Source organism: Helobdella robusta (assembly GCF_000326865.2).
Source record: "Helobdella robusta unplaced genomic scaffold HELROscaffold_87, whole genome shotgun sequence".
Taxonomy (NCBI): Eukaryota; Metazoa; Annelida; class Clitellata; order Rhynchobdellida; family Glossiphoniidae; genus Helobdella; species Helobdella robusta.
Window position 1 is genome coordinate 118,518 of NW_008705498.1, and position 15,252 is coordinate 133,769.

At 35.3% G+C, this 15,252-nt stretch overlaps 2 protein-coding genes across 2 annotated transcripts; both read left to right on the forward strand.

The window, feature by feature from the left end:
* Window positions 1-1,287: 1,287 nt before the first annotated feature.
* Window positions 1,288-3,493, forward strand: HELRODRAFT_90708 (hypothetical protein; the record flags this gene model as incomplete). Its single annotated transcript, XM_009032729.1, has 5 exons — window positions 1,288-1,488; window positions 1,705-1,951; window positions 2,489-2,562; window positions 2,822-3,101; window positions 3,249-3,493. The coding sequence occupies 5 exons, from the start codon at window positions 1,288-1,290 to the stop codon at window positions 3,491-3,493; spliced, it is 1,047 nt and encodes a 348-aa protein (XP_009030977.1).
* A 4,486-nt stretch (window positions 3,494-7,979) lies between these two features.
* HELRODRAFT_182481 (hypothetical protein) lies at window positions 7,980-14,818 on the forward strand (the record flags this gene model as incomplete). The annotated part of the gene is made up of 9 exons (XM_009032740.1): window positions 7,980-8,802; window positions 9,064-9,205; window positions 9,888-10,199; window positions 10,474-10,514; window positions 10,634-10,750; window positions 11,895-12,066; window positions 12,211-12,365; window positions 12,721-13,061; window positions 14,390-14,818. 9 exons carry the CDS (start codon window positions 7,980-7,982, stop codon window positions 14,816-14,818), a joined length of 2,532 nt encoding a protein of 843 aa, XP_009030988.1.
* Window positions 14,819-15,252: the final 434 nt, after the last annotated feature.

Sequence of the window (15,252 nt, forward strand, 5' to 3'; positions counted from 1 at the left end):
TAGAATCGCGTCATAATCATGTCATTTGCTCATTGCTACCACAAATCAAAACCACATCACACAACTCATAAGGCAAGCTCGACCATGCAATCTCCACGTATTCAGCATATCAAGAAAAAACATTCATTCCCAGAAAACTTGAGTGAAACTGTACTCATACATGACCGGTTAATTTATTTATAACTAGTCCTTACTTCCACCATGTCCTTACAGCCATCAAGTTGCTTAGTCGTTATTCATTTTCAATTTATTTTTTGCTTGTGTTTATTTTAGCCAACAATGTGCAACTCCAATTTCATTTTATTTTACATTTTTTATGTATTTTACATATTTTTCTATTTGCATTTTCGCGATTCTAATTTTGTTTATTGCTTGCATGTTGTAGGAGAAGTAATGTTGAAAGCAATGACCATGAGATTGCAAGTCATATCCCTGCTTACTCAGCTTCTCAGATCTTCGAAATCAGCATTGTTTCAGTCGTCCCCCTCATCACCCTTGCCACCACATCTTTGCCATCGCTATCTTCACCGTGTTAGTATTTTAATTTATTTTATTTTATTTCACCGACCATTTTTTCTTTGTTAGCAGGCGCCTTAATATTTTAAATTATTTTGTAATGTTAATATAAAGGTGGTTGAAAGGTTGTTGTCATTGGTTAGTTATTATGGATGGCTGCATCCTCTGAATGAGATGCATGAAGAGGCCAGGAACGTTGTGGCGGAACTTATCTCTCGAATCAAATTTTTGCTGAAATCAAACGGCCATGTCGTGGAGGATGATGACTACCGTGCCAGGGAGAGGGCAGACCTAGAAACTGGACTTGATGATGAAAATTTTGCCGATACATTTCTCACTGGTGTTAAGATGTTGAAGATGTGCAAAGAATTTAATTTACAAACATTAGCTCTCCCATGTGAACATCGCATGAAAAAGCAGGTAATTTATTGAACATTCTCCTACGTTATTTTGACGTTCACTTTATTAAGATCCACTGTTTATCACAGCTATTAACAAGTTCGATTTAAATACGTCTCATTTCAGTGCCATTGTTAATATTTTGTGCAGATTATTAAACTGATGAAAGACGTAGTAAGTGATACGCAATTTAACTCGGCATGCAAAGCAAAACCTAAGCCTTCATCTGCCATGACATGTGCAACTTTTACGGAACAGTCGACTGCTAAGTCGCCATCAGAATTCACAACAACGACATCCATCATGACCACATCCTACAAACCAGCATCAGCATCTCTTGGACCGACATCAACAGCCACCGCAAAAAAGTCGATGTCAACAGCGCCAACTAGGCGAGAATGTGGATATCGTAGAACACACGATCTAATTAAGAAGTTGGACGTCTCATTTGATTTTGAGTTATCCTCGAACTGTTCGCTGAAGAATGATGGATTGGTGGCTGTACATCAGAGTTCTTGTGCAGGGTATGCTTTGGTTAATCTTCCTATGAAGGTCGGCACTTTCAAGTGGAAGGTAGTTTCCCACTTTACTTGCTTATTAATAAGGCTTAGTTTTATAGCTTAGTTTGATTGCAAACACAATTTGTATAAGATATTAACAATTTTTCAAATGTAAGTTATTCTTTGTCGAAGGAAAAGTCTTAAAGTTTTTTTCTTCAGTTAACTTAACATAAGAAATAGAAATAGTAATTTGAACGTTTTGTGTTCTCGTTGCACTGCTCCGTTTCAGATTCAGTTGGTGCGTGAGAACGTCAACAACGAAGGGACGTGCATCGGAGTGTGCCGGCTGCCCATTGCGGATTGCAACTACAGTTCGACCAGTGACATGTGGCTGTACAGGGCCTACAGCGGCTCCTTGTACCACGCTGGCGAGGTTGGCTACAGACAAAAATTCACTCAAGGTGACATTATCACCTGCTATTATGACGCTGATAACAAGACGTTGGCCTTCGCAAAAAATGAAACAACAACAACGTGTGTGAGTACTGTGAATGTTTAAAAAAAATCACTGCATTTAATTTATAAAAATATTGTATATAACCTATCATTCCATTGAAATATTTTTTTGGCGCTTATACTGAAAATCTTCAAATTGAAACTGTATGCATATCAACATATGTTTATTATTATTATTATTATTATTGTTGTTGTTATTATTATTCTCTCTTAGATATTTCTCAGAGGTTATTACAACATTCACACAGTTACAAATACACGTGAATCAACGCATCACACACTTTTACATGTGATGGGCGGGGGCGGTGATCTCTTTACATTCGAACCTGAACACTGCATCAACAATGCCAGGCACATTAACCATTACTCTATCGCGCCGCCAAAATTTTCATTAGATATAACTTTAATTAATTTTAGTTATTTCATATTTTTTGTTTTTACGACAAATTGTTACGCAAATGTATGAACGTTCAAAATACAATTTGATATTAATGTTATAAAACACTACATTTTAAATGATTCTGCTCTACACACCAATCCAAATTAGGATTACAAAGTAGCGTTTGAGGATATGACATCATCTGAGGTGTACCCCTGTGTTGTCTTCTACAATCCAAGCAGAGTGGAAGAGGTTCATGTTAAACGTTCAATAATTAATTCTCAAACGTCTTTCCTCTTTGATGTTTTTATGTTTGTTTGTGTGCAACTTGAAAATTCACATACTCTTTGTGCAGTTACTCCAAAACATCTTAAATATTTTTTGTCATTAGAATTGTTGAGAAAAATGAAAAGTTTACTCAAATGATATGTTTCAGGGGCTTACATACGATGAAAAAGAATTTATTTTTAAATTTCATGCATTTACAGAAAACGAAATAACTTGAATGCAGGTAGAAATAGTGGACATGCAAATGATAGTAGTCTCAGGTCTGTACCATGCAGGTGACCCTTGCCTCAACCCCCCTGCGAGCACCATGGTCGAGGAACTCATTCAACTCATGCGATCGTTGCATTCTGATCTGGATGTTTGGACTGAAGTGATAAACGATGTGCTTCTTGACAGGATGAAGATGATGAAAAACATGAAAGTTGTTCTCGAGCGGTCGTTAGATAGCAATTTCATGAAAATGCCAATGTTACAAAATTTGTTAGATGCTTTGGGCAGAGCAGGTTTGTTTGCTGTTTGCTTTTTGTTTGTTGTTTATAGTTCAGGGTTTTAGTTAAATTTATATGTAATTTTTTGGACATTATTTCATTTGAATTTGTAATATCTAATGTAAAATATCCAACATCTTTCATCTACTCCAAACAAAACAGATGAGGATAATGTTGATGTTAATTTTCCTGGTGACACCAAAGCATTGGCACCAAACGTGTATGACGTCTTCATGCAATGTTGGCCAATGTTGGTGCTGCTAGGTGGAATGGATGGAGGATTAAGGATGGGAGGGAGGTGTAGGTCGAAAGTTACAAGAAAGATCGGATTGGTGCTAGGTGCAGCCTGGGTGGGATCAAAAACTGTGAAAGTGGTGTGGGACGATGCAGATGGGTCGATTAAGTAAGTTGAAAATGTACTTATTAATAATATTTATTTAAATTATTGTAATGACTGTTTTTGCTATTTTGGTTTCGAATTGGAGGTAAGCATAAGAATGGTGAAATGGGGATTCCAATAGTTCTTGTGGAAATTCCCATGGTATCGGAAATTATTCCGGTACACTTCGGTAAGAAATGTTTTGAGGAAACGGGAATGACTCAATGGGAGACAAGAATAACTTTCCGGAATGTTTTTTATACAGAGTATCAACATTTTAAAGAGATGTTTTTCCCATTTGTATTACAGAAAATGTTTGAGAACCATTTTTCTCGTTTTCGCTTCTTAAGCATTTTAACATGTAGCTATTTAACGTTGATTGTTAGCTAGGGTCTGTTTGGAGGGATTCATAGTTCTTGTCGGTAAAAAATGGTCGAAAGCTTTTTTTAAGTAATTAAGACAGATGAAAATAGCCTGCTGAATGTTATGCCTACTTGCAAACTGGAAGCCTGGGGACGACTTTACATGTTGTTGGAAAAATTTTTGAAATCATAAAAATTTATTCATCAACTGTCAATGTTGATAATAATTTATAATTTTTGAATGGCAATTTTAGTTTATACTGGAAACGGCTGCAAAAAGTATTTAATTAACTCTCTAGTACATAAGTTGCGTATCAATTGTTCATGTCAATAAAAATAAATATTCTCAAAATATGGTAATACGTTTATGACTATTCTCTCAAAAACAATGCAGTGCTAGTTAAAATATCAATTACAATGGTAATCGTTTGTTGGCTTTGATCTGTAACTTTCCATTTTTATTTTTTTAATAATCAGAATAATTATGTATTAAGTTTAAGTTCTACATTTTGATTGAATTGGTGCAAAAAACTTTGGTTATAGGAGTCTATTTTTTTTTTGAAAACCATTTAAATGTCATAAATCCAAGAATATAAAACATCTAATTATTATAACAATCTCCAAAATAATTTGAGTACAAAATTTAGGCAATGTGGTTATCTATGGGGGCCAACGTGGAAGGTAAAATCTAGATCATGGCTACAGTTTGCAGAGGACTCAGCTGTTATTCCAGGTAACTCAAAAGATGCTCAAAAATCGACTTAAATCAGGCTTGGTACAAGTGGTCAGGGAATCAAATGAGGGTTGACAAATGTTGCGTGTTTGTAATGAGAAAGAAAGAGGGTTCATATGATCAATTTCTACTTAGATTGACAATATACAATATACACATTCTGGTCGTGAAACTGGGATCTGGATTCAAATACCTAAGTAAAACATATGATTCGGAATTGAAAGATCCAATAAATAGCCAAAGAAGAAATGGTTTCCAAGTTGTCACGGCTGCGGAAGATCACGACTGATTTTGATGTTCCGGCACAAATGAAGTTACAAATTTTAAGAAGATTCATCCCTTCACAATTAAAATTTGAGCTACGAAGATTCATCCCTTCACAATTAAAATTTGAGCTACGGAGATTCATCCCTTCACAATTAAAATTTGAGCTATGGAGCTACAACTTCTCCATGACATTGATCGTTAGTGCTTTGGACAACCTAGTGATAGAAACAGTCAGAAATTGGCTAACAATGCCAATCAGCGGTTGTGTGTTAGAGATATTGGGTCCACCATTGAGGATTGTAGGCCGAAATATTGTTTCACTCAAGAACTCTGCGCTGAAAATGAAAATGAAACTCCACAACTATTTTAAAACGAATTCAAATACTGAAATTCGATGTCTTTGATGGGAAACAGGAATAGACTACAAAATGTTCGACAACTTTCTTTTGAAATCGGACTTAACATCTCAGTCGCTAAAATGCTTAGAAAAAACCCGGATAGATGCATGTTGGAATCACATTGTTTTTCTTCGTAGTCAAGATACCCTTAGCAAATCTGTGACAGCGACAATATCCTCATTTCAAATAACTCATTGGTTTAAGAAATAAGATACGTTTCCTGAAACGCTCTACAGGTTTGCCAGAAAATATGTCATTCAACAACTACCGGCCAACGTAAAATTTACACAGATGGGGTAAAACACAGGATGCACTATGTCCCCTTGCAGTGCGCAACAGACAAACAATCACATAATGAATCTGTAGCGGCCCTGGCAAGATATACAGAGAGACATAATAAAATCCTATCAGAAATAGTTAACGGGTTGATGGCATGTCGTTCTAAGGACTGCCTAATATTTGCAGATATAGTATCGATTGGAGTCCTACCGATGGCACAACTGTTCAACACTCTCCGATCAGACATTGCCATTCTGCACGACTAAAAAATAGACGTCATCGAATTGACGGTGTGCCACGAGACGAATCTGAAATCGTGCTCGAACACATCCTATAAAAACTGTTCTATTACATTAAAAACATTTGAAATTACTTCGATTGGATTTTTTAATACTGTTTGTCATCAATTAAAACTGATTGGCCTTTTTCATTACCGGATAAACTAATAAACTCGATTATCAAATCGTCGTATGCCACTGAATAACCATTTTTAGATAGATTACCTCGGACACTTTTCCGAGATAATGAGCATTGTGGTTTTATTATACTGTACGTTGAATTTAATTTTAATTTTATTTCATTTATTGATTTAATAATTTGCTTTGGTTGTAATAAAAGAGTTTTAATTATTATTATTATTATTTAGTGATGTGTCTGCAGAGAACTTGATACCCGTTGAGCAGATTAAATTTCAAGTGAACAAGTTGGAATCGATAGACGGAGATTTGTTGATTGAGTTATTCAACGTGGCAACGTTCAAGCATGACAAAATTCATTTGGATATTTCCTACTCTCAGGTTGGTCAAGTTGGCTGTTTCTTTTCTTTAAACTCGAGTTTTATTTAGTTGCTTCTTTCTCTTACTGTTATCATCGTCTTCATCATTCATTCATTCATTCAATGATCCTCTGTAATCCCTTAAGGGACCGTTGAGGCCGATGGTATTCTTCTATCTCTCCAAAATTCTTTTCTTTCCCTCGCCATCTTCATTGAGCCCAATGTTCTAACCCCCGTCCATTCCGTGATATCATCCATCCACTTCCTCACAGGTCTTCCAACTTTTTTCTTCCAGCCCCTCTTTCTCATCAGTACTTTTTTGATCAGTCTGTCGTCTGTTATTCTGCAGATGTGCCCAAAGATACCCAGCTTTCTTTCCTTGACACTTTCATACACAGTTTTTTGTCTTCCAAGTTGTTTTCTCATGGCATCGTTTCTTATCTTTTGTCTCCAACTGATTCCCAGCAACTTTCTATAACAATGCATCTCGAATGCTTCCAGTTTGTTTGGACTACCATCGTGTTATTAGCGTTTTTACGACAGTGTAGCAAGCTCCTGTCAACCATTCCTTTCTATCCGGACTTTGGACCGGCACCTGATATTACTGGATCGCAACTCAGGTGGTGGAGTGTGGTTTTCTGTCTGGATTTGCTCCCATAGCCTTTCCCATGAACAGGTATGCCGCAAGGCAGCGGAGGTTTGAAGTCAGAGTTTGCCTTCTCCTAGGTAAATAGCCGACCAAGGCTAACGAGCTTCACCTGCCCGAAGCAACTGGTTATGGCGCCAGTTATTTGCCTTCGCCCCTTCTCCTTTTAGTTTAAACAGTTCTGCCGCGTGAAGGCCAGAAGTTGGGCTTGGTTGTCAGAGGCTCTTTGAGACGCTTGCCATATGGGAGCATTTTATAGATGATGGGAGCTTATCCCCATCACCACCCCCGGCATTAACAACCATTCAGAACCGTCTACAGCATGATCAACATCATTATCATCATGTCTTCATCATGATCAACATCATTATCATCATCGTTGTCGTCATCATCAACATCAGGACCACCACCATCATCATTTCATTATTGTTCTACTGAAATATGTTTGCAAATTTTATTATTTCTCAAAACCAAAAATATGACCACAAATGTTTTTTCTTTGTGAAGCAGCTGGGGTAAACTGTGCGTGCGCGTACACATTTGTACGTACGCGCACGCACCGCGTTATAAACGCATGGCATACGTTTGTCTTCGAGCAAATGCATTCAAACCAGGTCATTGCAGTGACATTCAATATTTATTTTACGGCTGTTAGCAATAAATACTGCTACATTTAATTTTGTAGGACGAAACAGATCGTACACATTACAAACACGGTGGGTATGATTACACTTGTTGTTTCTTGTCAATGTTTACTTGCTCACCTACAATGGCGTTACCAATCACATTCATTTATTAAATTAGCGTCTATCTATATTTTATCATAGAGCGTAAACGTCTGGTAAACTAGAACCAGTTTATTTTTAAAATTATCAAATTTTTGTTTAAATATTTCACACTTAAAATTTTTTTACACTGCATTGAGTTTCAAAAATTAGGCACTTGTAAAAATTACGTTAGCGATTTATCATCAATGATAAAATTTTAAAATTGTAAACGTTTAACAGATTGCAGTTTCTTTAGACTGAACAAATTTAATAATATTTGGAAGCAAATGACCGCTGCCACTTGCAGTTCAAGGGAAGAACATGATTTGAATTTGAACGAAAGGGATCAGAATCCTCTTTTGGACGAGAAGGAAGATGTACATAATGAGGAAGGGAACGTTGAGATGGTGATCCACCAGGTGCTGTCCTTACAGATCAGCTCTCTCAAATGTCTCCAAGCCCTACTGGATAACGATGACCTGACTCAATCACTCTTGCAGTCAATGTGCAGTCTCATTGCAAATGGTCAAGAGTATTATGAAGACAGCAAGGAGTCCAACGATGAATTGAAAAAAAATTGTACTGGTGGTATTGAGGAATGTTTCCAGGGTTCAAACAAAAAAACTCTAACATCGGCTAAGTCTATGGAGTTGTTACTCGATGATGAATCAACCAAACAACGCCTGGTCAGTTCTGAGAGTTCCAGTGAGATATATGACCTAGGCCCTGGTAACGAGTTCACTTATTATGTTCATGCAAAGAGGCGGTCACATCCTCACGACCACCAACATGTGAAACAGTCGAAACACGGCTTTTTGCCTCCGCAGCAAAATTCTTCTGAAGACTATCAGCCACCACAATATTATCCTAAACTAAATCAAAACATTTTTGATGATGACATTCCATTAGTTAACAGCAACTTGAATCGTACAACCACGTTGATTGAAGCTTTGCAGTTTGTTTACAAAAATATTGTAAAGTTATCTCTGGATCCCCTTCTCTACGGAGATCAAGTGAGCGTATCTGATCTCGAACGTGTCATGATTATGACATACATGCATGCCTCCAGAGGTTACATCAAGGAGCAACCACCGCAGAATAGCTTGGACTGTTGGTCTTATTTATCATTTGTTTGATTTCACTTATATTTGTCCTCATTTTAGTTTTTAAAATTTTGAGTCTATTTATCCATTAATAAAAGCGGAGTTACCGTCTTCAAGCTATCTATTCATTTTTTTTAAATCATAAACTTTTATGAGGATACACGCGAAGATGTTTTTAGAGTAATTCGATTTAACAGAATATGATAAAAATATTTGTTGAAATTTCAAAAATATTAATTAAATAAATCTACAATATTAATTCGCACAGTACTGCAGCGTGTGTTCGCTAGGTTGAGGTCATTTAATAATGAAAGTGGGGAGCATTCATCGGAGCAGCAAGAACCAGGAGGCCAGGTTCCTCATCTCCCAGTCGCTCTGTCTAAAACCACTTTGTCAGATCTTGCAACCAGGTTTGTTTCTTTAAAAGTATTTTAGGTGTTCTGTATGTCTTTGCAATATGAACAGCACACTGTACGTTGATGTTAATGTTTAACTGTATAACTTCAATTACATTGTTTGTAAGAACTTTATTGGTGCAATCTTTTTGCAAAATTTCATCTCCATTGATTAGAATTTTGTTGTTGGCATTTGCAAATTCGTCATTAATTTTTTCAATATCACGCACGGAACTCTATCTAGTATTTGTTAAGAATTTTCATTTTGAATTTGAATATTTAAATTCGGCAGAATTTAACTTTTTTCACCTAATCACCATCTCATTTGATCATTACAACTATGCTTTAATATCCACAAACTTCGTGAAAGTTTCATTGTTTTAAATATGCTGTAAATCGTGTAATTATGTTTTTAACTTAATCTGGTTTCTTCATCTTAAGGCCCTTCAAATGTAAATATTAAATTTTATGTTTTCAGTTTTGTTATTGATTATTAAAAATTTTTCAGTTTTGTTATTTATTGATTAATAAAAATTTTTTAGGGACTAAACAAATATTTTACGTTTTTCCTGTGCTATATTTTTATATATTATTTCTTGTTACAATATATTATTTGGAAAATCACGTCGTGCAAGTTCTCGATCTGTGATTTTCAAACTCTCTTATTGCTTATTGAAATATTTTATTTTTATGACAGTTCTGTAGAAGATCGATATAATACTGTTGAAATAAATGAAAATCGTGTGTGCAAAAGTAGAGGCAGAGGTAGGATTATGAGGTCATTCTTGGAAAATTCAAGAGAAGCAAGTAGGACTCGTGCTGTGAGGAATGACTCTTCACATGATTCAGCGAAAGTTATGGTTGATGGCAGCTTGAGAAGTGCTGACGATGAGAATCGTGTCTCCGTAGGAAGAGGCAGAAGGAGACAAATCATGAGGGAGGCCGTGTGTTATGCTCCACCAATCATGCTGAGATCTGTTAAAATTCGTTATGATGCTAACCAGAAAAGGTTATTTGGTGTTCCGTCATCAATTTTAAATTTTATTTGGTAATTGCTCATCGCAGGAGTTTGTATCCGTTGTATTGTTTTTAGAGCAAAATTTATTTTTTTTTTTTTTTTTTTTTTTAATAAATATTTGCTTAATGCACTCAGATTTAACAAAAATAACAAAAATAACAAAAAACTGCTAATGATCTAATTTAAATACAGATGAAATATTATTGAAATATAATAAAAACTATATGTTATATGGTTTGAATTATTTTTTCAAAATTTTTTCTAGAACCTCTCCGCCATCATTTCCTTTGTTTCCAGATCCACCAGGTGAATCCGTTTGCAGTTTTTTGCGTTTTGTTCCGATACTTCGTCGTTTTCATTAATCTAAAACGTGACTCATATGTAATTATCAACTGTTAAGAGGAAGTTTGTTTAAACTACCGCAGCACCATCTTCCTCGTATCGATCTCAAGACCTGCCTTCCTCCATTGCTCAGCACTTGCCAAGTTTGTATGATATGGGTTTCAACCAAACACAGATCAAGCAGGCAATCCATGTTCTTGGTATGTTTCAAAATTTTTAAGATCAATCTATATTTAGTCTATTTTAATTTCAATTTTTTTTTTCAAATTTTATATTTTATAATAATGAACAACTTAATTTCGGACGTTTATTCAACATTTCTAATATAAAATATTTATAACCCTAACCCCACCAACAGTTTAATAATATTGTTAAGCATGCACATGCCTCTTAATCGTCTCAAAAAGTAATAGCCGGTCGCCTAAATTTGTTTTCAGCTTCATCATGGCACAAAATTTTGTTCCCACTTTGGTCAGAAGGTCGTACATATCATACTTTTTGAAAGAACTTCATTGGCTCTTAGTACAATGGCGAAATATTTATAAAATTTTCTTCAAAATCGGAATTTTTAAATCAGTCACTTCACACAACTATATAATTTTTTTTCCTCGCCATAAATATGACAAAAACCCTCGGCACTTTTTTATCATATTTTCTTAATTTTCTTTTTGCCAAATCAATGTCAAGGATTTCAACACGCAGCTCTACATGTTTTAAATGGCCTGCCACTGAAACAGCAAAAAAAGCTGCAATTCTCTGGCAAGTTTAAAAAAACTCAAAACTTTCCCGTTAGACGATGCAGGTTCAAGATGCCTCTGAGGCAGCTTAACTTTTGGCGTTTAATAAATCACTATATTACGATTGTTGTTAAATGTAATTTAATTGGTATTTACCATAATTGTTTCTAAAGTAAAACGTACAGCCGAGCAACCAAAAATCAAATTAGGTTCTCATAAAATATTCACGATGAATTGAAGGCAATCAATTTAATGAAAGTTTTTCAAAGCACTGACCACAAATGTTAAGGATGTTAATACCGATGTAAACATAATTTCTTACCAACATTTAGCATTGCTCGTGAACTTCTATTACCTCACCCGGCAACTTACTACATGACTTCACTAGTGACATGTTTCTGCTGAATTTTAGCATTACCAAGTTTTCAAAAAGTTTATCTTTCATTTTAACGCCAGTGAAAACTTCGCACCAGAAACAACGATCACGCCAATTTTTCACTTGTCACGAAGTAAAAGTACAACCAAAAATAGTAGTTTAAATTTTTTTTTATATTCGATGTCTTGAATGATGGAATCTGCTAGAAATCTAATAACAAACTAAACTCAGGAATAACGGGAGAAAACATTGAAAGTAACATTGGAAACATGGCAGTGTGGATGTTGGACAATCCCCTCCCTCCCATGGCACCATTTCATCGATCCGCCAACCATCAGTGGACCAATGCTCCACCGAATGACAATCCCGATGAAATAGAAGACAACGAAAACATTCCCAGCCAGTGAGTAGATACTTCAGTCAATAAAATACTTCAAATATATTGTTTATTGTTTGTTATTTATTCCGGGAATCATTTATATTATCTGTGATCACCAATTGCGTTTTGGCGCAGTTTTCATTTTTTCCATCAATAAATTCACCACAGATCATTAAGAGCTTCAGATTTAGCAAATTTTGATGGTGGCTCAGTGTCCGAGAAAAGATTGAGGCAAGATGCTTTGGCAAAGTTTTTTGGCAGCAGGTTTCAAGATGCTCCTACTTCCGTAGTTCATTCGTCTAATGTCGCGAGTAGACAATTGCGTTAGTCGTTTTATTATTCCGTCAACATTTTATTCAGCTTAAAAGCTTCTTAAAGTTGAAACTCGGTTTTGAATTAACTTGGGCGTAACATAATTCCTGCTGGCTTAAAACCAGCTTCATCAGGTCGTATAAATGGTTATATTTTTTTTTTTACTAAATTTGAGTTAACATTGAATGATTCAAATTATGTTAGCTATATTCAATTTTTATGCAACACAATACCTATGCTACATTGTTTTGTTACGATATATTGCTAACATTTGTAAATTATTTCGTCTTTAATTTCAATTAATCTTTCAATCAAATTTGTTGTATCAATAAATAACTTATATTTGCTTGCTACTAAATGATGCAGGTCTGTTCTACGTAATCTTATTGAAATATTTTCCAGTGAGCAGGGCAAGTCGAATACCGAGTATGAACAGCCATGGTGAGGAGCGCGTGAGATGCCAGAAGACAATTGATGGCGAGGTTGATGAGGGTTTGTTATCAGTGCGCAGACAACTTCAGGAGCACCTTGTCAGTAAGGTGCATAAACGTCGGGCAGTCAGTAGCGTGGAAGTTCATAGTGGAAGAGCCGCACCTGACGAGGCAGATGCCAATTCAAACTCAGATGACGCCAAAACTACACATTCGGTTTTCATATTTTTTCATAATTATATTTACATTTTGACTTTTAATGTTTTGGCTTGTAAAGTAAGAAAAAGAGTTTTGTAAAAATTTCATGTATTTGTTGAGAAAGAGTTTTTTTTTAGGATTTCATGTATTCGTTGAGGAGTTTTGTGAGGATTTCGTGCAAAGTCCACGTTCAGACTTTACATTCTAGCATATTTGAAACTAATAATTATATTAATGTAACAAAAAAAAGTTGGAAACGTGCTCTACTCTACCGACTCTGAACAATTTTCGCCATTAAAGACAATTATCGGTTCGAGGCCAGCTATCTCGAATATCTCTGCTAGTAAAATTTTCTCACTTGAAAATGTTTTCACGCCTGCACTGTTACAAGATGTATGTCATCGGATGTTATTGAACACCTCAAAATAATCAACGTAGGGGTAATATTCTGCTACTCAGTTTCTAAAAAAAGAACAATGGAGTTAAAAACCTGATGACTTCCAGCCATCCAGATTGTTCAGATTGTGCATCGACCATGTTGTCACGAAAGGAAGTCAAATCAAATCATAAATCAAAATTCTATTTATTTAAAATTCAAAAACACAAAATGAAAAAAAACAGACTGTGCGGATTTACGGAGATCACAAACTTTTAAAGACTACCGTGAATGCTATAATCAATTTAAAAATAAGAACACACATATATACAAAAGTTGATCAATTCACTAGAATTATGACTAACTGGTATTACCCATTACAGTTAAGTCATTAACATATGCATAAGCAGTTCAATTGCACACAATACAACATATAATCATTGTATTTAATTAAGATGAACTTCTTATTACGAATTAAATCATTTCATTCAAGGGATGTGGCACTCTATGTCCGTTATGTGAAAAGAATATATCCAACCATATCATTCACTTCAAAATCAAACATCCTGGCTGTTCAAGTAAGCTTAAAAATTTTTTATAGTTTCTTCACACACTCGATTCTACTCATACATTTGGTTTTAATACATTACTGTTTATAGATGTTTGACTCGTGTGATGAAACACTGAAAGTTTGTAACAAAAAGCAAATGTCAATAGCACTGATCGAACTACTGCACGATGAATATAAATTTTATAATTTGTATAATCTTATATAGTTTTATTTTGGTTTTAAAAATTATGTATAATAAAAATCGTCTTATTATGTTGAGATTAATATTTTATCGTGAAATTATATATTAGAAATAAATATATATTTAAATAACCAATCAATCAACCAACTAATCAACCAATCAGTCAACCAATCAATCAACCAACCAACCAATGATACTTTTGTAGATTTTCAAAATACTTTCCCAACTTTGACAAATTTCACTAAGTTCAATTTTTCCACTTCCGGCTCATTCGGCAGCCGCACATCGTCGAACAAACAAAAATCATTTCGCCACAATTAATTATAGACTACGCCAACATGGGTGTTGCACTGATCAACAACAACTTGGAGGCCGTATCACAAGCCAGTCAGTTCAGATGCGGTTACACCTCCACTCCTCAACCATCCTACTGCCTCTGCCTCAAGTGTCATCGGGATTATCTCGAGTGGCGGCGTTTCCTTTACGATTCTGAAAACGAAGAACATTTCAACGAAGATGATAAAACAAACTTGGGAGAGAATTTTGCCGATGTCAAGTTTGCTCCGTTTTTTATGGTTTTAATGTTTTGGAACTGGGGTGGGCAAACATTTTGCTCTGTGGGCCGCATTGAGAACTATTTTGCCTTTGAAGGGCCGCATATGTACTTCAATAGCAAATTTTTTCGACCCGGGGGAGAATTTTTTTAAGATTTGTGGCTCCTTTTTTTTAGTCATAATGTCTGGCTGACGACATTTTTTTTGCGAACAAGGCCTCGCAGGCTGCATAAAATAGCTTCGCGGGTCGCAGTTTGCCCACCTCTGCTTTAGAATATCAAGCATATGCTAAAATTACTTATTTTCTCCATTTTCTGATTTGTGTTTTATTTATTGTCCTGACCTCTATCCCACCAGTCTGCTACTGCTGCATCCGCACCGAACGTTCTATTGCTTCTTCTTTATTTGCTTGTTTCATTGCAAACTGAATTAGCTTCAATTCTTGTTCTATCCAGTTGTCCAACTCTTGAAAGTTTTTATAAGGTTGAATTAAATTAATTCACCGTGACCTTACTAAAGATATTTCAATTTTGTAATTAAATTTCAATTCTTGTACGTCTAATTTTTATACAGCAGAAAATTTTGTT